A 23,366-nucleotide genomic window follows, 5' to 3' on the forward strand; every position below is an offset into this window, starting at 1 on the left:
ATTCTCAAAAAATTTATATAAGAATGCAAAGGACCTAGAATAGCCAATACAATGTTGAGAAGAACAAAGTCAAAAAATACATTATCTCACTTTAAGACATTTTTTACAAACCTACAGTCAGCAAAACAGTGTGGTATTGCATTGAGATCATCATACTTATCAAAGTAGAGATGAGAAATAGACCCACACATTCAGGGTCAGTTGATTCAACAAAAGTTGAATGGCAGTTCAGTGAAAAAGAGAGTAGTCTTTTCTACAAATGGTGTTGAAACAACTGGACACACATATATAAAAGAGACTTTTCTTTGATCTGTTTGTTAATCATTAACATAAATGGATCACTGCCTAAAGGAAAAACTTATAACTAAATTTCTAGAATAAAATATAGGGAAAAAAATCTCTGACTTTAGTTTAAGGAAAGTTTTCTTAAAAACATCTATAAAAGCATTATCCATTAAAGGGAAATTGAACGCTAACTGGACTTTATAAAAGGATTAATTCTTGTTTTCTAAAAGGCCCTTTATGTAAAATATCAGCTTATAATTTTTTCCTATAAAAACAATAGAAAAATTATAAAAATGTACTATAATAATTTATTTGTTCACTCTCCTCCCAATCAACATATCTTATTACATTGAATGTACTCTTCTTGTGATGATGTGAGATGATACCATGTCTCTGTGATGAAAGGAAGGGAGGTGAATGATGTGGGCATTGTGATGTAGTATTGGACTGCTATGTAAGGGTTACTTGACCACAAGCACTGTGATACTGACACATTAGTCTGACAACTGAGGCAGTTACTCTGTGACTAATGGATGGGTATCCTATACAGTGTAAATAACACTGAACAAGAGGGTCATTCACATCCCAGGCATGATGGCACAGGATGGCACAGTTTTTATCACTCTACTTGGAATGTCACACAAATTAAAACATGCTTGCTTGTTTTTTGAGCTCTTCATTGATATTTTCAAACCACAATTAACTGCAGGTGAATGAAACCACAGAAAACAAAACCATGGGTAAGAGGTGACTACTATATATGAGTCAGTACTATTTGCAATTTCAGGCAATCACTATGGGTCTTAGAATGTATCCCCATGGATAAGGGAGGACTACCCTAACATAAAAAGTAAGAATAAATGTTGATGAGTATGTGTATAAATTGGAGCCCTCATACATTCTGGTAGGAATGTAAAATGGTACAATTACTGTGGAAAATGGTTTTAAAGTTCGTCAAAAAGCTAAACATAAAATTTATCTATGACCCACCAAGGACTTGAAGAGTTACTTGCAAACCATTGTTTATAACTACATTATTTGCAACAACCAAAAGATGTATACAATCCATGTGTCCATCAACAAATGAATGGGTAAACAATATGTAGATATCTAATTAGGAAATTCATAGAATCAGAAGGTAGATTAAAGGTTATCAGGGCCTGGGAAGGAGGGCAGGAAGGGGGAGTTATTGTTCAATGAGTAAAGGGTTTCTGCTTAAGGTGATGAAAAACTTCAGAGACAGAGGTGAAGGTTATACAGGGTCGTGAATATAATGGAACCCAGTGACTTGTACACTCAAAAGTTGTTAAAATGACAATTTTATATGATATATAAATTTATCACAATAAAAAAGAAGGAAGGTGTCATATCTGGGAAGTGTGTTGTCATCTAGCATAAAGCCTTTATAGCATGCAAAGAAAGATGCTGGGGCCTCATTCTGGAGTCAGACAGGGAAAGTCACTGAGGTTTTCTAAGCAAAGGAACTGGAGCGGCCTGATTTTGCCATGCATGTTGCTCTGTCTGCCTGATCTGACTTTGTTACTTTTCTTTGCTCCAAAGCACCTGCCACGGTACAGAAGACAGGCACTTGCTTACCTGATCCATCACATCCACTCAGCTGATCCCTTGGTAACACCCCTAAAGACACATAATCTCATTTTTTTCTAAATTCTTGCTAAGAAAAAATTGCACCAAATGTACCTTTCCTGGTTAGTGCTTTTCTACAGTCAGAAATGGCATCTCATTGTTTGCTCTAAAATATGACAGTAAGAATGTCTCTCTGGGAGTCAGTAAAAACACAAGATATTTTACATGATCCTCAAAGGAATTTCAGACATGACAGGAAGCTAGACATTCTCAAGGACTCTCTTTATAGTCCTACTCTGTTGTTTCTGGAGACTTGAATTTTTGTGTAGCCAAAGCCCTGCCACAGCAATCATCAGTTTAGCATCAGAACAGCTTCTATATTCACAGGCTTTGTCTTGTCAGAACAGTCCCTGGCGGTAACCTACAACTGAATGAAGATCTACCTTGTTTCAGAAAAAGTGCGATTTCTCCCTCAAGTTTAATTACCTTGCCTGCAGAGCTGGCAGCACTAATCACACTGCTGGTGCACAATTCCTGCTGGAAAACGCCTGGCAAGCCCTTCACAGAGGAGTGGAAGTGACATTTCGTAATGCAGCCCCCCCCCCCCCCAGGTCACTATCAGCAAAGTTCCATTCTGCTATCACTCAGGGCTGGCTCCCAGCTCCTCCATGACAGTGATAAAGGATGAAGTAGTGGGTTCTTTCATAGTGTGTCAGAAGGAACAAACCACTGATGGGAACATCACAAACCCCAGCTTGCCATTCTCCTACAAATTCTAACAATGTGCCATTGAGAAATCATCACTTACCTGAGCTGTCTTTATCCTGTGGAGCATCTATCAAACCATTCCCCACCCTGCCTTGAGTGGGTATTAATCTCTGACGAAGAGCTGCGCCATTCCATAAAGCAGAACCTGTGATAACTGGATCCCAAGCATCAGTGCAGAACAAAGAGCTAAATGAGCCTCTGACCCCACCCTCCATTCTTAAAGCTTTGGACAACACATTTCAGATGAACATAGGGCAAGGGCTTCTGTCAATCACTGAGAAGCCTCCGTGGTACAGAACTCAACAATCCCCTCTCAGCAACTCAGCCCATGCGGAAACTGAGTTTCCAAAAGATGAACTGGTTTTCCTTAGGCTATAGGGCTAACAGAGAGCAAAACCAGATTCAATCCCCAGCCTGAAGGATTTTCGTCCATGAAACCAAGTTGGATTCCTATCATGTGCTTAGTTTTTAGATGGAATGTTTTCAACTACTTCTGAAATAAATCTGCTTTATTTATCTGAAGTCTCTCCAAAACTGTGCTTTACTTAATATAGTGAGAAATATCACTTTATTTTGTTTACCAGAAACTATGAAGTCTTTTTATATTTGTAATTTAATTAATTTTTAACAAATTTAATATGATTTATAGGTACAAGTCTAAGAACATAATGATATTCCCTTCCTCCCTCCCTTACACCCTCCTTTCTTCTACCTTTCTTTCTGTCATTTTTAGTTATTGAGATAACATATTTTAAATTTACATTGTAGTAAAAATGCTTCATACTTCACCAAATAAGAATTTTAACAAGTAAAAAGCAAAAAGACCCTAGTTTAGTGGGAATATAGAGAACAGCTATAAAAATAATTGAATAGTAAAATGACCATTTCATTCATATACATGTTTTTGTGAATTAGTTATTCATAATTTTTAGAAGGCTTTTATTTAATGAATACAAATTTTATATGTACAGCTTCTAGGAACATAGTGGTTCTCCCCCCACTCCCACCATCCCAGCCCCACTCCATCCCACCTCCTACTCCCTCACCCATTCCATTCTTCATTAAGATTCATTTTTAATTAACTTTATATACAGAAGACCAACTCTATACTGAGTAAAGATTTCAACTATTTGGGCACGCACACGTACACACACACACACACACACACATATACCAGGTATAAAGTACAGATTGAGAGCAAGTTTTACAGTTATTTCTCATAGTACAGCTCATTAAAGGCACAGGTCCTACATGGGGAGTAAGTGCACAGTGACTCCTGTTGTTCATGTAACAACTAACAATCTTATTTTTTGATGTCAGTGACCACCCAAGGCTCTTGATATGAGCTGCAAAGGCTGTAGAAGCCTTTTGCATTCACAAACTCCACTGGTATTTAGACTGGGCCATATGCAAAGTGGAAGTTCTCTACTCCATTTAAAGAAAAGTACATCCTTCTTTGATGGCCCCTTTTTTCCAGTGGGGACTCAACTGACAGAGATCCTTCATGTAGAACATTTTTTGCAATAGTGTCTTGGCTTTTCATGCCTGAAATGCTCCCCTGGGCTTTTCAGCCAGACCAGGAAGCTGTAAGGACTAATTCTGAGATCAGAGTGTTACTTAAAGTGATTGCCATTCTATGAGTCTGCTGTGTGGCCACTTCCCCTGTTGGAACTTTCTCTCCTTTTTAGTTACATCTATTGTTATTACCGGACACTTGGTCTTATTTACATGATCCCTTTGATACTTAATCTTATCTATATGATCAATTTCACACTTAATATGATCACTTTATCACGTAAGATGGGATTAGTACCAAGTTTAATGGGATTTGGAGTCCCACGGCAAGTTTTTAGCTTCACCCTTAGGGGTAAGTCCATGGGAATGTGTGCCAAACTGTACAGCTCTCTACCTCTCATTCTCACTCTTCTTTTTAACTGGGATCCATTTTCTATTGACTTAATACACTTATGACTAATTCTATCTTAAGTAAAGAGTTCAACTAATGGTATCAAGAAGAAAAAAAGGAATAAATAAAAATAAAATGAAATAATAAATTGTTCCTCGACAGTTAAAACAATTCAAGTAATTGTTTCTTGTAGTGTGTTTCACTTCTACACACTTCTTTCCTTTTAAGTGCTCTGTTACTTATCACAGATCAGGGTGAACATGGGATTTGTCCCTTTGGGACTGGCTTATTTCACTGAGTATGATGTTTTCCAGATTCATCCATTTAGCTGCAAATGACTATATTTTGTTTTTTTAACCACTGTGTAGTATCCCATAGTGTACATATCACATAGATTCTTTATCCAGTCTTCTGTTGATGGGCATTTAGGTTGATTCCATGTCTTAGCTATTGTGAATTGAGCTACAATAAACGTGGAAGTGCAGATGAATCTTTTTATTTGCTGATTTGATTTCCTTTGGGTAAATTCTGAGATGTGGGATGGCTGGGTCATATAATAGGACTGGATTCAGATTTCTGAGGTTTCCCTAAACTGCCTTTCATAGTGGTTTTACCAGTTTGCATTCCCACCACCAGTGGATTAGGGTAGCTTTTTCCTCACATTCTCACCAGCATTTGTTGTTTGTTGATTTCTGTATAAAAGCCATCTAATTGGGGTGAGATGAAATGTCATTGTGATTTTGATTCGCATTTCTTTGATGGCTAGTAATCCTGAGCATTTTTTCATGTGTCTGTTGATCATCTGGATTCCTCTTTTGAGAAATCTCTGTTCAAGTCAAAATGGAAGTTCACTCTCACTCTCTTATTCTCTATCTCTCTCTGCCTTTCAAATAAAATAAATGTTTTAGAGTACCATATAGAATGAACTCTTTCCTGTTCTTTTTTTCAACATTTGTGAGATTTGGTCATGTGGTAACAGTTGCAGTAATTTATTCATTTTATATCTGTATCACTGTATGATTATCCCACAAATTGTTTCAGTGCTGATGGATATTTGAGTTGTTTACAGTTTGGGGCTATTTTTTTTTTGAGATCATCATAGTTTATTGTATCTTCTTTTTTTTAACTTTTATTTAATGAATATAAATTTCCAAAGTATAGCTTATGGATTACAATGGCTTCCCCCCAATAACGTCCCTCCCACCCGCAACCCTCCCCTCTCCCACTCCCTCTCCCCTTCCATTCACATCAAGATTCATTTTCGATTCTCTTTATCTACAGAAGATCAGTTTAGCATACATTAAGTAAAGATTTCAACAGTTTGCTCCCACACAGAAACATAAAGTGAAAAATAATAGATGATTTTTTAAATGATGATGAAATCAGATCAGACCTATTGTCATGTTTAATCCCAGTGAGAGTCAAGTTGGGAATTGATAATTTCTACTTCTTTTTTTTTTTTTTTTATTTTTTTTTACAAGTTTGGGGCTATTGTAAATTGTGTAGCTATGAGTATTTTCAGACATGTCTTTGGCATATATATATATATATATACACACACACATATATTTCTGTTAGGACATAACTAAGAACAAAATTTGGTGGTAGGAGATATGCATTGTCTTTAGTAGATGCTGCCAAGTCAGTTTCAAAAGTCACTATCCAAATTTACAATTGCAACAACAATGTATGACACTTTCTGTTGTGCTTCATAATCTCAATATATGGGACCTCCAGTCTTTAATCTCAGTCATTTAGGTAGGTACCTAATAGCATTCCATTGTGATTTAAATTCATTTTTTACTGACAAGAGGTTGGGCAACTTTTCATATGCTTATTAATATTTTCATAAATTCAATATCTTGTTTTGTGAAGTACCCATTCAGGATTCCTATCCACTTTTTCTATTGAGTATTCTTTCCCTTCTTGATATGTAGGTATTCTTTTATATTTTTGATATAATTTTCAAATGTAACAATAGATATGTTTTACATATCTTTTTTTCACTCTATGATTCCATTTTCATTCATTTAATAATGTATTGAGAAACACAAGTTCTAATTGGGAGGTAGTTGATGTCATCAACCTAGTCTTCTACTCTTAGTACTTTTTATGTCCCGTGTAAGAAGTTGGAGAGGCATGGAAATGTTTTTAGTGATATAACATGTGATGAAGATACTCAGAAGGATTCCTATCTTATAGAAGAGGTCATTGAATGTGAGAGGAAGTAGGTAAACTAATCTTGAGGAATATATGGAACAATAATGGAGGGGAAGGGGGTACGCACCTGCCTACACAGATAATGCCACTTAAGTTCTCATCAAGGTTGGAGAAGGTAGTCATTAGCCTTCTCATGTAAGAGAGAAGCATCTCTAAACTTCTGCACAGAAGTGGCAGAGTCTAGACTTAAGGCCCATTTCTGGTTAAACCAGGTGACTCCCAGCTTCTCTTCAATAAAACTAGAAAATTGATTATTTTCCTCTGTAGCAAACCTATCTTATCTCTAGTGACTCTCCCTATGATAAACAGGAAAAACACACACTCAAATTAAGAAGTGAGTGAACAAGTAACTCCTGCACATGCATTAAACAAGGGATGCACATTCTCAGAATGCATACCACTTGAGTTTCCTTAGAGAAGGCAACATTTAATCCCCAAGACAGGATGTTTGACCTTTTGTTGTTATTGTTGCTATTTGTAGTGGTGGCAGGGTGTGTGTGTGTGTGTGTGTGTGTGTGTGTGTTTTGCTCCAGTAGAGCAGAAACTATTGCCTGGAACCACATGGGTCTCACACGGCATAACCATAGTAAACCACTCCCCTGTGAATGGAGACCCAGGAGTTACGCAACAAATCAACCTCACCCTGTGAAAATCATCCAGCTTCCCCTAGAGAGCACAGCCTTGCCATTGGCACTGCCCCCTCTCATTTTTCAGGTTCCTTGACATCATGTACGTTTTATGGATGCCTTCCAGGCCCACCTACATCCAGTCAGACTGTAGTCACCCTGCACTTGGCCACTATGTAGTATTCTGCATATAATATGATATGAAGCCCTCAAAATATTTTAGAATGTTCAGGATGTGTTCTATGTAGTGGTTCACTAGCAGATTTTCACATCTTTCACTCTTCTCCCCTACTGGACACCTAGGAAGGTTTCCCAGAACCACAGAGTTAGGTAAATTCACAAGACCAACCTGACCACTGAGTTGCAAGCAAATGAGACACACCTTCCTAGCCTGGCATGTAAGGGCAGCTGTCAGCTCTATTGATTATCTCTTCCCAGCCTAGGTGACCCTGAAAATTGTATTGCTAGAGTGGAAACACAAAATTCTGATTCTTCTACCCAAAGGGGTGCCCATTAAGCAGCACTAGACATAGAGTGTCAGCATAAATAAATAAATAAACAAACAAATAAGCCCTTTGTTGTGTTAATTTCTGAAAGATGCCAGGAAATGTTTTACTCAACATAACCTGTCCTACCATGGTGTATCTGACGTAAGAAAATATCAAATTCACAGGATTCAATAACAATATTATGTGTTTGCAAGTGCTGAAAGGAAAAATAGGTCAGTTATATTTTCAGTTGTTGAGTTTTCTTCTAATTATCTATATCACTCAATTACAATGGAAAGCTTAATTTGACAAATTAGCATTTAGAAACCAGTTCTCTTATGACTAAAAACATCAAAAATGAATGGCCAGAGCATGAATCTCACAGGATGCATGTAAACCTTGTCCATGTTATTGATGAATAGGAATTAAAACGTAACCACCACAGCATGGCTTCAGAAAAGCAGTTGAAAATTTTAATGCACTTTCTCATATTATGAATCCAAAGTTAAAGATCAGAGTCCTGAAGAAATAATGTTTTGGTACTAATACTTCTGACAAACCTGTAGCAATGGGTTCTTCAGATTTGGTTTCCAATAGTAAATGTGAAGACTTCCATTATTACTAATGCCAGAGGAAAATATAATTAATGTATTAAAAATTATCAGTATCTTGAGACAATTTAGAATACCAAGATTAATGACCAATGAGAAAATTCTAAGTAGTAACCATTTGATCTGAAAATTTTAAAATTCATTTCAATGAAATGTGTGCCTAACACGTTACTTTCCCATAAGTAACCCACAAACAGTTTTGTTTAAATAAACCACTGACATTTCCAAAAAAAATCCATGTTTTAAAGGCTGATAAAGTTCTCTCTCAAAATCCTTTACCCACTTAAAAAACCTTTGCAGCCTCACCGCTATGGGAAAATGTGAAAACCAATGTGATTCAAGCCATTTTCAACAAAAATGAAAGGAGGAACAGTTATTAAATCGTTTGTTCTATCCCAAATTCATTGACTTGTGTGTTCAATAGAGGATATCAGCTGCATTACTCAAAATATGCTGGAACTAATAAAAATATTCATGACTGGAAAATAAGAGCAAAAACATCAACTACCTCGCCTCACTAGGTTCCTGTCAAAGTTGTGGTTTTAAACAACTACAGAAGAATGGCCTTCCTCACCTTCATATCGCAATGTCTTCAAGACATTCAAGAAGTATGGCTCAATCAAAATGGTACAGGTAGATGTTCTGGAGTCAGTGGAAAATTACTTTTATCACAAAATAAGGTTATAGTTATTGTAAATCACAGTTAAAATTGCCAAGAGACAAGAAAACAGATCTGTATGCTATTCAGTAAAAAATAAATAAATAAATAAAAATAAATAAATCTTTACAGCAGATCCTTGGAGATCCAACTGTTAAAAAAAGGCACAAGATGATTTTGAAGAAGGAGGAAGATGTGTGTGTGCGCGTGTGTGTGTGTGTGTGTGCATGTGCGTGCATGTGAGGGGGTCTCACCTGCATCCACTGAAAAGCCACAGAAAGTGCTATGTACTCAGCCCTGGTAAGCACTCTGCCTCTCTAGTCCCCAGCACTCTCCCACAGAAGCCAGCTTCTCTTCTTCACTGAAAGGGAAGATTTGGACTATAAAACCATGCATTCATTTCTTGAAATTTTTGTCCTCTCTTGGCCATTTTCCTACTAGGTTATCTGGAAGACCAATCTTCACAAGAGCCTCCAAGGAGAGATGTTGCCATGATGCTGTCATCAATGATAAATGCACAAAAATCACGTCTCAGGAAAGAAAGCAGTTTTGCTGATAAACAACAAATTTCTCCAATTACAGTCACTACAAAACTCATCCATGGAATGATGTCAACATGAACAGCAAAGTTTGGAATCAAAAAATCTACTCCTCCATAAAAGCAATGAGAACACTAGCAGAAGTTGTCAAGCTCAACTTTTTTGGAACTCTACACATTAACCAAAATCTTGCCACAGTACAAGAAAATGCAGATGAAATTATTAAGAACAACAAGTTCTAGTCTGAGAAAAAAAAAAAGAAAGGAAAAAGAATAAAGAAAAATGCCCTCTGAGATATTTAGGGAATCATAAAGTATATTATCATAGACATGAGAAGTCCTAAATGATAAGGAAAGGGCAAGAAGGGAAGAAAGAATATTTAAAAAAATAATAACCAAAAACATTTAAAATGTGATGAAAACATAAATATCAAAATCCAAGAAGCTCAATGTATCCTAACCAGAATAAACTCAAAGAGATCAACACCCAGGCACATCGTAATTAAGCTACCAAAAGACAAAGAGATAATCCTGAAGCAGTGAAAGAAGCAATCCATGGGGCTGGCACTGTGGTGCAGTGGGTTAATGCCCCGGCCTGAAGCACCAACATCCCATATGGGTGCCAGTTCGAGACCTGGATGCTCCACTTCCTGCCCAGCTCTCTGCTATGGCCTAGGAAAGCAGTAGAAGATGGTCCAAGTCCTTGGGCCCCTGCACCCTCGTGGGAAACCAGGAGGAAGTTCCTGGCTCCTGGCTTTGGATCAGCGCAGCTCTGGCTGTTGCGGCCATCTGAGGAGTGAACCATCAGATGGAAGACCTCTCTCTCTCTCTCTCTCTCTCTCTCTTTCTCTCTCTCTCTCTCTCTCGCTCTCTCTGCGTTTCCTCTCTGTGTAACTCTTTCAAATAAATAAATAAATCTTTGGAAAAAAAAAGAAGCAATCCATGATGTATTACAGATCCTCAATAAAATTAACACACAGCTTCTAATCAAAACCATAGCTGCAAGTGGGATGACACACACCAAGTAGAACAAAATAAGACCATCAACCAAAAATTCTACATCCAATAAAACTATCCTCAAGAACAAAGAAAAAATGATATTTCCAAGACAAAAACTAAGAAAATTCACTGCCAACATTCCTTTCATAAAAGAAATACTTAAAGAAGTCTTTGAAGCTGAAATGAACAGACTTTGGACAGTAACTCAAATTTACATGAAGAAATACAGTGCACTGATAAAAGCATTTCTACAATAAAAGAATATAACTGTAATTTTGTTTGTAATATTCATTTGATTTAAAATGACAGCATAAAGTAATAATTACAAAACTGGATTGGTAGAAATAACTGGTATAAAAATTAAATTGTGACAATAATGGCACAAAAAGCAAGGAGAGAACAGAGCTAAGTAACAAGAAGTTCTTTTATATGCTTCAAACTAAGTTGGTATTAATCTGAACTAGGTTGTTACAAAAATAAAATGCTCATTGCAATTCTCAGGACAAGCACTAAGAAAATAACTCAAAAACTACAGCAATAGGGAATCAAAATGCATACAAAAATACCTATTTAATATAAAAAAAGGGATCAGCGGCCAGTGTTGTGGTGCAGTGGTTTAAACCATTGCCTGCAACACTGGCATCCCATATGAGCACTGGTTCAAATCCTGGCTGCTCCATTTCTGACCTAACTCCCTGCTAATGTGCTTGGGAAAGCAGCTCAAGATGGCCCAAATACTTGGGCCCCTACCACCCATGTGGGAGTCCCAGATGAAGTTTCAGGCTCCTGCCTTCAGCTTGGCATAACCCTCAGCCATTGAGGCCATTTGGGAAGGAACCAGAAGATAGAAGACCCCTCTCTGTGTGTGTATGAGTGTCTGTGTGTGTGTGTGTCTATGAAATTCTGACTTTTGAATAAATAAATTTTTAAATAAAAATGAGGGGGATCAGCACTGTGACATAATAGGTAGAACTGTCACCTGCAGTACTGGCATCCCATATGGGTGCCAGATAGAGTCCCAGCTGCCCAACTTCCAATCCAGCTCACTGCTAATGTACCTGGGAAAGCAGTAGAAATTGGCCCAAGTACCTGGATAGAGTTCCAGTCTCCTCGGTAATAAAGCCAATGGGTATACATTGCCTCTTTCTCCCACTAAACCCAATAGACAGTTCTCGACAATCCAATGGAATGGAGTAACCAGTGGTCCCTAATAGTGGTCAGCACATGGATGAAGCCTTATTTTGGCTCACTGCCTTTGCTATTCTGCCTTCTAATTTCTTACCTCTCTTCCCTAGGAGAGTACTCCCCATTGAATAACTCACACATCAGCTTTTACCTTGGGGTTTCCTTTCTGAAGAACCCAACCTGAGTCAACCACATATGAAATCCTCACAAAAATTAAGCTGGAATCTATAGGAGTCAATGAGAAATGTGTCCATGCATTCTGTAAGCCTATACCTTGTATGTGCAATACGTCAGGTGTCAACACAAGGCACTGAGAAGATGAGAACACACAGAACGCTCTTGAGTGTACTTGGGCATGAAGAGGTCAGGGGACTGAGGAGAAAGGATGAAAATAACATATAAGTTCTTTTTTTTTTTTTTTTTTGACAGGCACAGTTAGACAGTGAGAGAGAGAGAGACAGAGAGGACAGAGAGAAAGGTCTTCCTTCCATTGGTTCACCCCCCAAATGGCCACTACGGCCAGTGCGCTGCATCGATCCGAAGCCAGGAGCCAGGTGCTTCCTCCTGGTCTCTCATGCGGGTGCAGGGCCCAAGCACTTGGGCCATCCTCCACTGCCTTCCCGGGCCACAGCAGAGAGCTGGACTGGAAGAGGAGCAGCTGGGACAGAATCCAGCACCCCAACCGGAACTAGAACCCGGGGTACTGGTGCCGCAGGTGGAGGATTAGCCTAGTGAGCCGCGGTGCTGGCTGCAAATAAGTTCTATACTGAAGGTATATACAGGCTCTGTGGGGTGCAGGAGAGTGAGTCTGACTGCGCCAAGTGCTGACAACAATGTGGTGTAGTTGGGCCTCCTGTGCACTGCTGTGGCAATGTGAAGTGACAAAGTCCCTCTGGAAAATGGTGTGACAGTTTCTTTTAAAGTTAAAAATAAACCCACTATATAAGCCAGCAGTTCCTGAACTCACAATCACCAAAACCTGGAAGCAGCCCAAATGTTCTTCAATAGCAAAATGGGTCAAAGCAAACAAACACATCCATGACATGGAACGGTACTTCGCAAAAGAAGGAACAAACTGTTGGTACACACAGCAACCTGGGTGAATCTGGAAGCCATTATGCTATTAGAGAAACCAATCTCAAAAAGTTGCTACAATCATAGATATGATGTTCTCGAAGACAAAATTATGGTGATGGGGAATAACCTGTTCTTGCCAGGACTGGAAGCAGAGGGAGTGATCACAAAGGGAGAGCACAAGGAAGGGATTTTTGGTGCTCTAACTCTGTATTCTGCATTCTGATTGTAGTGGAGGTTACATATACCTACCTATGTGCTAAAATTCATAGAAATTTCATGCAAAAGAAAAGGCAATTTGGGCCCATGTTAATTTTAAAAATAAAGAAAAAAGTCAATTATGTGATTAGGTTATGAATCTTAGGGAATGTGTTAAATGATGACACATTGTGCAATATAATGCACATTTTTAAATAATATCACCTTGTGTTATATAACACTACATTATGTCTTATAATATCACATGTGTTGCATGCTATGCACTGTATTACATGATGTCATGTGATATACTGTGCTATATTATGTAACATGCTACGATATACTTCATTTGGCATGAAGCCCTGTTGTTTTACATGATGTAAATGTTCTATGTTATTACTTTGTATTTTGATATTACGTTTATACAATGTCATTTTGTATTATTTGATGCATAGTATAATATGACATCACCTGTGTCATTGGACATCCTGTTGTGGCATATGTCACACATTACATGATGTAATTTGGTGATGTAATGTTACCTTGTAGAATCACAATATAGAAACTCATCTTACAAAGTGGGCTACATTCAAAACAGAATTTTACTAAAGACAAATGATCACATTCTCTATTGACTGAAGCCCTGGAAAGATCCTGCATCTATTTTGCTCCTGTTATCAGAAGAGTTACTGTAATTCTAAGGAAACTGTATTCTATTAAAATACATGCTAACCAAATCTCTCCTATTCAATCTAATATCATGAAAAATATGCAAATGCATGGATTATATACTCCAGAATCCCCAGATAAAACCATGGGTACACAAACTCTAACTGGAAACAGAGCAAGATTTAAAAACAGAAAAGATACAATCACAGATGCAACAAACACAAAGAAAGAAATGACACATCTTTATTAAAAGCATAAACTTCAAAGGCTAAAATGAAGCTTCACTGTAATCAAGATTTAAGTCCACATATTTAAAGACTGACATTAGGTTTTAAAATTAGTGTTCTTTATGCAAGGATTACTGCTAAGTGCTAGCAAGATTGTTCATAAAATGTCATATTTTTAGTTTTTAAAATGACTGCTCTGTTCTTTTAAAGTAGAATCTCAAATAAAATTAGAAACAAAATAATCTGTGAACATCCAAAAGAATCCTCTAATGGGACACTTCTTCTCACAAAACATTAGTTTTATTATATTTGTTAAATTACCAGTAGTTGCCATTTAACATTCTTGTGCAGATTAAAGACTTGTAATGCTAAAATTATGTTTTGTCTGAGTATAATTAAAAATAATTACACTGCAACAGCTTCTAGATATAATCCATAAAAAGCAAGGGAAGTGCATGACATTGTTGCCAGTCTAGCTTTGGCATTCTCCATTACTTCATTGAGATTCCATGTGGATCAGCTCTCAGGTGTAGCTAAAAACACCTGTCAGCTCAGAGTCAAGCCTAGGCCACCTGGCAAATTGGATTTGAGATTATTAATGGAAATGAACTCTGAGAGACTGCAAATGTGTAATAGAAAGGTGGACAACCAGTCCAAAACAGGTATATCATGTGCTGTATGTGAGAATTTGGAAATATGGTTTTATTTTATATGACAGAAAATGGAAACTGACTACTAAAGATTTCTAATGAAAGCTAGAAACCCGACAGTGATGTTATGTGAATAACTGACGCTGGCTGCAAATTCATCTGTTTTACAAGGTTCAGAGCCTTTTCTTTCTACAGCAGGTAAATTTTTTGAAAGTCGTCATAAATCAAACATTTATAAAATAAGATATAGATATTAGGAGAGTTCACTTTTGAACAAAACCATGGGTAAAGCTTTGGTTAAAGAAAAGACTTCCTGATACCTCCTCAAATTTATCTTTCTCATTAACCTGTGCTTTCATGAGGGAGGCGTTTGGAAGGGATTTTCTGTCACTTTGTTTTAAATAATGACACTATTGGAGGTAGGAAATTTCTACAGAAGATGAATAATGTTCATGAAAAGTGTGTTAGCAAGCTCAATCTGAAAGGGAGCTATGTTCTCAAGTGGGGAAGGGTCTCCATCCCCAACACAAGTCCAGGGAGAGTGTAGCGGTCTGAGAGCTGGGGTGTGGTTGAAGCCACAGAAGGGACCTATGAGAAGGTGGGAGAACGGGTTTTGCTGCACAGAGAAAATGGCTTCCCAGTCCAGTAAGGAGAGTGGGCCTGCACAGAGCACATGTAACTCTCCGGCCCTTCCAGAGTCTCTCATTTAGTCATCACCTTGAGCTGTGGATCTGCAGGGAAAGCAGAACTGGCTTTGCTAACAAACCTTCCCGTCTCCTCAAGGAACAGTTTAAAGAGATGGCTACCAAGTATAATAGAGATGACAGTCCCTGCTCTGTATCTCTCTAGGGTTAAATGCTGGAGGCACTAAGGACCTGGGCCCCAAGTTGGCAGAAACTGGAACTCTCAATCTATCTCCATTATCAAACGAAGTAGCACAAACAGGCTTTTGCCCACCAGCTGTCTCTGCCCTCTCCAACATCCTTACCTCATTGCTGCTTATAGGTACAGTGAGTGTATGGGCATCTGCTTTGAAGTCTTCCCTCCAGACTAGGATATCAATTGCAAAGCCTAACAACAAAAACTAGCAACAAATTAGACTCACCTAGATCAAGATGAACGCCAGGGACAAATGAATTGAGGAAGAACGTGAAGATAACAAATCCCAGCACTGTCAGGCATTTGACAAGCAGAATCCGGTCTGATATCCTATGCTGTGAGAGGAAAACACATCTATTTACTCAGTGCACTGTGATTCCTGCATTGTGTTCACAATCCTACATGACTTGAATTGCTACAGTTTTCTCCTTATAATGAAAGATAGAAGATCTTGAACTTGAAATAAGATAACCAGGTACCGTGTTAGAAAGAAAATTGTAGAGTCAGGATTGTCCCATTCAAAATTGTTTTGAAAAATAAACACAATAGACATAAAAAGCAATGGTTCTTTTATACAACATCGGATTCTCAATTTAACACAGAAAGTGTTAAGCTGTTCCAGCCCTACCCCAGTGTCTGGTGGGAGGGTGACAAATCACCTCCAAGGACCTTGCCATTCAAGCACTGGGGCCAGTGCTGTGGCATAGTGGGTAAGGCTGCTGCCTGCCAGTGCCAGCATACCATATGGGTGCTGGTTCTAGTCCCAGCTGCTCCTCTCCAGATCCAGCTCTCTGTTATGGCCTGGGAAAGCAATAGAAAATAGCCCAAGACTTTGGGCCCTGTACCCATGTAGGAGATCTGGATGAAGCTCCTGGCTCCTGGCTTTGGATCAGATTGGCTGTTGCGGCCATTTGGGGAGTGAACCAGGAGATGAAATACCTATCTCTCTCTGCCTCCGCCTCTCTGTAACTTTTTCAAATATATTTTTAAAAAAAAAAAAAGACACAAGCACTTCAACAGGTGCTTGGGTGGTTACAATCTTCCTGTTCAACTTTCCTATCAAGCAAAGCCTGTGGTCTTGAGGTTAACATGTTCTTGCAAGACCATGACCCCTGATAAGGCTCTCACCATATTCTTTCATTAGCATTCATGAGAGCCTCAGAGTATGGGTGATGCCCCCCAACCACTGGGGTGACACCCTTGGGAATCTGCAATGCTTTTATTAACCTTGGAGTCACAGGGCAGGACTAGGTGTTCTTCTCAGTGAGGGTGTACCTGTGGGGCCAGGGCCAGGGAGCACAGACAAGGGCCAGCTTGGCCTACTCTACTAACCGAGTCACCGTATGCAACCAAGCTCCACCATCTGTCCCAACCACTGCACCAGGTATTTTGTTAAATGTGTCATCCCCGGCCAGCACACCTGTCTGTCTAATCCATCTATATTTAAATAGAAATATAGCTGTCCCTCACATTTTCAGAATCACCCACAGATAACAAAATCCACAGATGATCAAGCCCCTTTTCTAAAATGTAGTAGTTGCATATAACATATACGCATTCTCCTATATAATTTAGATCATCCCTAGTTATCTTATAACACCTAAAATTATGTCATTGTTATGTAAATAGTTGCTATTCTCTTAATATGTACATATTCAATACAGACAAATTTTTTCAGTCCCAGTGGTTGAATTGGCAGGTGCAGAACCCGTGATACAGAGGGCTGACTGTAGACTTCTGTGCTTACTTATCTCTATAGATTTATACAGATGTATATCTAAATATAAACAGAGAGACACAGATATAATAAGTACAGACATACAAATATATGTATGTAGAGGTAGATCATTTTTCCTCGTGAATTTCTGTTCACACAGGCTGCTGCCATCAAAAATATAAGCAGCTGGCCCCCACTCACCTCTCCTTTCCCACGTCCAAGGAAGGCTGACTTTTCAACATGATTTTGTGATGAAGAATTAAGAATAAAGGAACAGAGCAGGGGGAAAAACCTGAAGTTCTCAGAGGAAATCAATATGGACTCCCACTAAGTACACAGGGAATCACGACAAACCTTCCCTAGGTCACATCAACCACAGCAAAGTCAGTATGACCATAGCCAGTTCAAAGAGTGGAGGTGGAGGATCGGGCAGGCCTAAGAAGGAGCCAGTGTCATGCAGCTGGAGCAAGTGGCGTTGCCCTTGGGTGTCTGACTGGGCATCAGATGCTTTTTGGCCATCTAGGCTTATTTCGGAAGGAATTCTTCAATGCAAGAAACAGATATTGCCAAGCCCGTTGCTTCACCTTCTATTTCATCCCAATCCTTGACCACCAGTTCACAGAGAGGTACTCAGTCTCTCTAACTTGTAGCCAAAACAATACGGTCTAGCAAGGTACACTGGGTTCCTATAAACTTGGGGCCCAGAATGGTATCATAGCTTCCCCTTCTCACTCAACCCTGACCATCTGCGTGGGACGAAGACTGGGAAGAGAGTTCACAAATCCAAACTCCCAAAACAACACATTGCCTACCAAGACTCCAATGTCTGAATCTCTTTTAGCCAAGAACAAAATGTGCCAAGCATAATGAGACAGTAGGTGGTCAATCTCTCTGTGGAAAAGAAACCACCTGGATTGGAAATTCCATGGAATTTCACATGAATCCTAGCAGATCTGAAGGGGAGTTCTCTGCTGAGGGGTGTGAGGCTTAGATCCCCACAGCTGGGCTGAAAAAGTGTGCAATGGCAGGAAATGAGTAGAGAAATCCAAAATGAGCTCTGAACGTGAACATTGTGGCCCAGAAATTTATTTAATTTATATATAACTTAGGACACCCATGTTTCATGTCCGAGTGCCTGGCCCAAGTCCCAGCTACTCCACTTCCAGTCTAGCTTTCTGCTGATACACCTGGGAGGCAGCAGATGATGGCCCAAGTGTTTGGGTCCCTACCATCCATGTATGAAACTGGAATGGATTTCCTGGTTCTGGCTTTGATCTGACCCAGGCCCAGACATTGCAAGCATTTGGGGAGTAAACCACTATAGGATATGGAAGTGTGCTCTGCATGTGTGTGTGTGTGTGTGTGTGTGTGTGTGACTCTACCTTTCAAATAAATAAATCTTCAAAAATAACGAATTCTGTCCCAGAACTCAGCCTGTTATGGCATGACTCCATGCATCCTGTGTCTGTCCCTGATGCTATTCTATCACATCTCACCAGTCCCAGCTGTCTCCTCTGCACAACACAGGAACTGGAGACTGCCTTTCAGAGTCAGAAGGCTGGGGAGCCTCAGGCACCAGCACACTGGCTAGGTGGGCCTCTGGGTGTCTCTCCAGAGCACACTTTGGGGGCATCTTAAAGGGCATAAAATACGTTAATGTCTCAATTTTCTGGCAGAATATAGCTACCATGTCATGTTTTCCCCATTAACTCATAGAAACAAATTCTGTCACTTCTATAGCTACAGGAATAAAAAGAGAAATAGCCGGCGCCGCGGCTCACTAGGCTAATCCTCCGCCTAGCGGCGCCGGCACACCAGGTTCTAGTCCCGGTCGGGGCGCTGGATTCTGTCCCGGTTGCCCCTCTTCCAGGCCAGCTCTCTGCTGTGGCCAGGGAGTGCAGTGGAGGATGGCCCAGGTGCTTGGACCTTGCACCCCATGGGAGACCAGGAAAAGCACCTGGCTCCTGGCTCCTGCCACCGGATCAGCGCGGTGCGCTGGCCGCAGCGCGCCAGCCGCGGCGGCCATTGGAGGGTGAACCAACGGCAAAGGAAGACCTTTCTCTCTGTCTCTCTCTCTCACTGCCCACTCTGCCTGTCAAAAAAAAAAAAGAGAGAAATAGCTTCAGGTATTAACTTCAAAGGAGGTAAAGAAAATGAATACATTGTTCTCTTCTTCCAGAGATAAATCCTAGACATCCCAGAGAAAAGAAACCACAATACCTTTTTTTGCAGCTCCTGGATATTGGTCTCCCAATTTTTGTCTTCCTGTGAGATTTGCCTAAAAGAGAACAGGACAGACTCATTATTTCCCCAGTTGTACTGAGCAGTAAGACTGACAGGGCAGCAGTCAACAACACTCTGAGTCTGGCACAGACACATAAGCGGCACAATTGGAGACAGAAGGTGACCAGAGAGTTTGCTTTGTTAATTGGGAAATATGACCAAGCTTTACTTTCAATGAGGATTCTCACAGGAAATGATCCAAATGTTGAATAAGTGTGTGTGAATATGCATGTGTGGGATAGTTAATTCTGGGGGTCCACCTGAGTGGATTAAGGAACACCTGGAATCAAGAGACTAGGGGTGCACCTGTGAGGGTGTTTCCAGGGGACAGCAGTTTGAGACTAAGTGAACCAGAGGGGAAGATCGACCTGCAGTGTAGATGGCCACTATTCAACTGGCTGAGGCTGGAGGGGACAAAAACACAGAAGGAGTGAATATGTCCATCTCTGAGATATGGATGCATGTTCCTCTCCTCTTCTGAGATACCAGAACTCCAGGATCTCTGGACTCTGGGCTCTGGGACTTACAACAGTAGCCCCTAGGGTTCCCAGGCCTGTGGAATTAGACTGAGTTACACCTCCATTTCCTTTCAGACACAGACTGAGCAAAGCTACCAGTATCCTAAGGTCTCTAGCTTGCAAGCAGTCCATTGTGGATCTTCTCAGTCTCCATAATCACAAGAGGCAATTTCCCTACTAAATGCCTTCGCACCTCTCTCTCTCTCTCTCTCTCTCTCTCTCTGTGCATGTGTGTGTGTGTGCCCTAATGATTCTGTCACTCACAACACTGACTACTCAGCATGACCAGTGTGAGCACAGGGACCAACATGAAGAACATTTCATTCTTTCCTGTGCCAACAGACAAGCAAGAGGAATGGCTGCAAACCACCTGTATTTTCTTCTGTATACTTCCTACTTTCTGAATTTCTTGTTTCCAAAATAAGGACCATGCACCTGTAGCAGAAATGGCTTTTGCCTTAGGAGTTAGTTGTAACCACTGAGGGTCCTAGCACCCTCCCCCCGACCCCACCCCATCCGGTACCACCCTTTTGTCTTTCCTATTCATCTTTGTAACTTAGCCAACCTTTTCTGGTTCATTTTCTCCTACACCAATCAGGGAAAAGCACTGCACAGAGGAAAATGTAGTTTTAGTCACATAGCACAAGATTAAAATCAAGCTGACCACACCATTGGGTCTATGGGAAATCACAGTAGACCCGTTTGAGTGATTCTGAGGAAAGTTTTTAGAAGGAAACCGGAAGCAAGACCTGCAGAACTAGCACTTTCCAGTCGGTGCCACGGCTCAATAGGCTAATCCTCCACCTGTGGTGCCAGCACCCCATGTTCTAGTCCCGGTTGGGGCACTGGATTCTGTCCCGGTTTCCCCTCTTCCAGTCCAGCTCTCTGCTGTGGCCCGGGAGTGCAGTGGAGGCTGGCCCAGGTCCTTGGGCCCTGCACCCGAATGGGAGACCAGGAGAAGCACCTGGCTCCTGGCTATGGATCAGCATGGTGCACCGGCCGCAGCAGCCATTAGGGGGTGAACCAACGGAAAAGGAAGACCTTTCTCTCTGTCTCTCTCTCTCACTGTCTACGCTGCCTGTCAAAAAAAAAAAAAAAAGAACTAGCATTTCCTCGATGACCCTCATTGCCATCTGCTCCTCAGTGAATGCATGGCCTCCATGTCTTTATCTGCCACCAGCACAGGATCAGCTGATAGGAACTTGGTTACTCTCCAAGGGCACGTGTTTCTTCACAACTGTGAGCCTGAGATCACCCCGTGCAAGGATGGTTTATTTCTGCATCTTTAATTTATGAAAATTGTCTCTTTCAATATCTATGCTGGTTTTTAAAGTTGGTCAGGCTTGGGTTTATGGAACACCCATGTCTCAAATCAGAGTGAATGGGGTTGATACTCAATTCCAGCTCCTGACTCCAGTGTCCTGTGAGCACAGACCCTGGGAGGCAGCAGGTGATGGCTCAAATAATTGGGTTTCTGATACCCATGTGAGAATCCTGGGTTGAGTTCCTGACTCCTGGATTTGGCCCAGCCTAGTCCTGGCCATTGTGAACTGTGGGGGAGAGATGGAAGCTAGCTAGTTCTCTCTCTCTCTCTCCCACCCTCCCTCTCTCCCTCCAATAAAAAATTTACAACAATAAAGTTGGATTCTCTGCCCCCAGTCTTCAACTCAGGACCTCCTTTAGCTTGTGGATCATAGGTTCTGCTTCTCCAGCATCACTGGGCGGAGGTGGGTGCTGGGTTGGGGATGAGGCTGGTGCTGCTGAGACAGTACTTCACCCTGAGCTGCATCTCTGCACTCTGGGCTTATCTGAGGGCTTGCCTATGGCGTTTTCTTCTACTAACAGACCAGCCCTCAAGAAGCCATGCAGGCTGAGCCATCATGTGTCAGCTGTTCCCAACGACTTGCATCATGCAAGACCAGCCTCAAGCTCATTCACAAGGATACGTGTTAGACTTCTCATCTCTACCCACCCCCAGCTCAGTTGTAGGAATGCACCAACATCCCTTAGGGGCTGCTGAGTTCCTGCTTTTCCTGCCAGAGCTTCTAGATTGGTGTCAGACTAGAACTCATCACCTTACGGTAATGAGGAGAAACAACTCACCAAACTCGTGGTTACTATCTAAGCCTCAGTTTGGACTAAAAATGAATACCAGGAAATGAATTCAGAGGGTTTAGGTAATATGGTAATATTTGAGATGCCTGAAAATCAACTAGGAGGATAATATGTTGTCACATTTGTTATGTTAATTGTTTTTATTTAAAATGTGGGAGACCCAGTAGTATGAGTTCAGTCCCTAGCATCATTACCAAGCTATTTAACCCTGGGAAAGTTGTTCAAACTCTCCAAGTCCCTGTGTTCATGCCTTAAACTACACTAATGCCATGATACAACATGCAGAGTTAAGTGAGAGTTAAATAACCCAATGCACTATGAAAGAATTAGCACATTGTGTGACACCTAAAAACTACTCATGTAGTTTTTAGTATGCAGCTAGTGTCATGATTTTATAACGCTAGGAAATGCTCTGAAGAATAATCACTGTAGCTCACTTCATTGGTGTGTTGTATAGCATTCAGACACTTTTAAGGTATCCATGGAATAATAGGCTGTTCATGCGATTCCTTCATTAAACGTAACCACTAAAGATGAGAACCACTGCCGTAAATCAAGTGTGACCCCAGGAGTGTCCCACTTGGTACCTGTTGAAGGTGTGCAGCCTCCGTGCCAGCAAGCGCTCCAGTGCCAGCACCTTCCGCATCAACAGGCCTCGCACCGCTGTCTCCTCCCGGCTGGCTGGGCTGATGCGCTGTGCAGTCAGGCGCCAGACATGAATCTCGTGCTTCAGTTCTGCAGAGACAGGAAGGGGAGGCCTGGGTTTCTCATGGCGTCAGTCATCAGCAACACTCGGCTGCTCACCGTGCACACTGACAATGTGCAAGTAGCCCAAAGTCAACTCAAAGCAGTGATTTCTAAATATATAAATGATTGTAATGGGAACAGGTGATAAAGCTGACATAAAAATCTCCACGGAAGTGAAATAACATGATTTCAAGCCTTGGGTAAAGAACAAATTCCATTCTTGAAGAGTTACATTGTCAATGCTAGCACCAAATAACCTTGCCCTCTTCTTGCAGGAAGCAGGTCAGGTCCTGATTTTAACCCAAATCTAGACATCGCCCAAAGGGTGGGAGGGCTGGTACAGTGGGAAGGATCACTATATTGCTATTTACTAAATGCATGAAGTTTGTATACCTTAAATAAAAGGTTTCTAGGGGAA

General features: G+C 40.7%; 1 protein-coding gene across 2 annotated transcripts in view; it reads right to left on the reverse strand.

The window, feature by feature from the left end:
• OCA2 (OCA2 melanosomal transmembrane protein) overlaps positions 1-23,366 on the reverse strand; it is a 370,248-nt gene that overhangs the window by 177,485 nt on the left and 169,397 nt on the right. For both annotated transcript variants that reach the window (XM_017348348.3, XM_008269748.4), the window contains exons 16-18: positions 22,789-22,936; positions 19,506-19,563; positions 15,795-15,903 (exon numbers count right to left, since the gene is read on the reverse strand). In XM_017348348.3, the coding sequence (XP_017203837.1) occupies positions 15,795-15,903; positions 19,506-19,563; positions 22,789-22,936 (315 nt within the window). The remainder of the gene's footprint in view (positions 1-15,794; positions 15,904-19,505; positions 19,564-22,788; positions 22,937-23,366) is intronic.

Source organism: Oryctolagus cuniculus, chromosome 12 (assembly GCF_964237555.1).
Source record: "Oryctolagus cuniculus chromosome 12, mOryCun1.1, whole genome shotgun sequence".
Lineage (NCBI taxonomy): Eukaryota > Metazoa > Chordata > Mammalia > Lagomorpha > Leporidae > Oryctolagus > Oryctolagus cuniculus.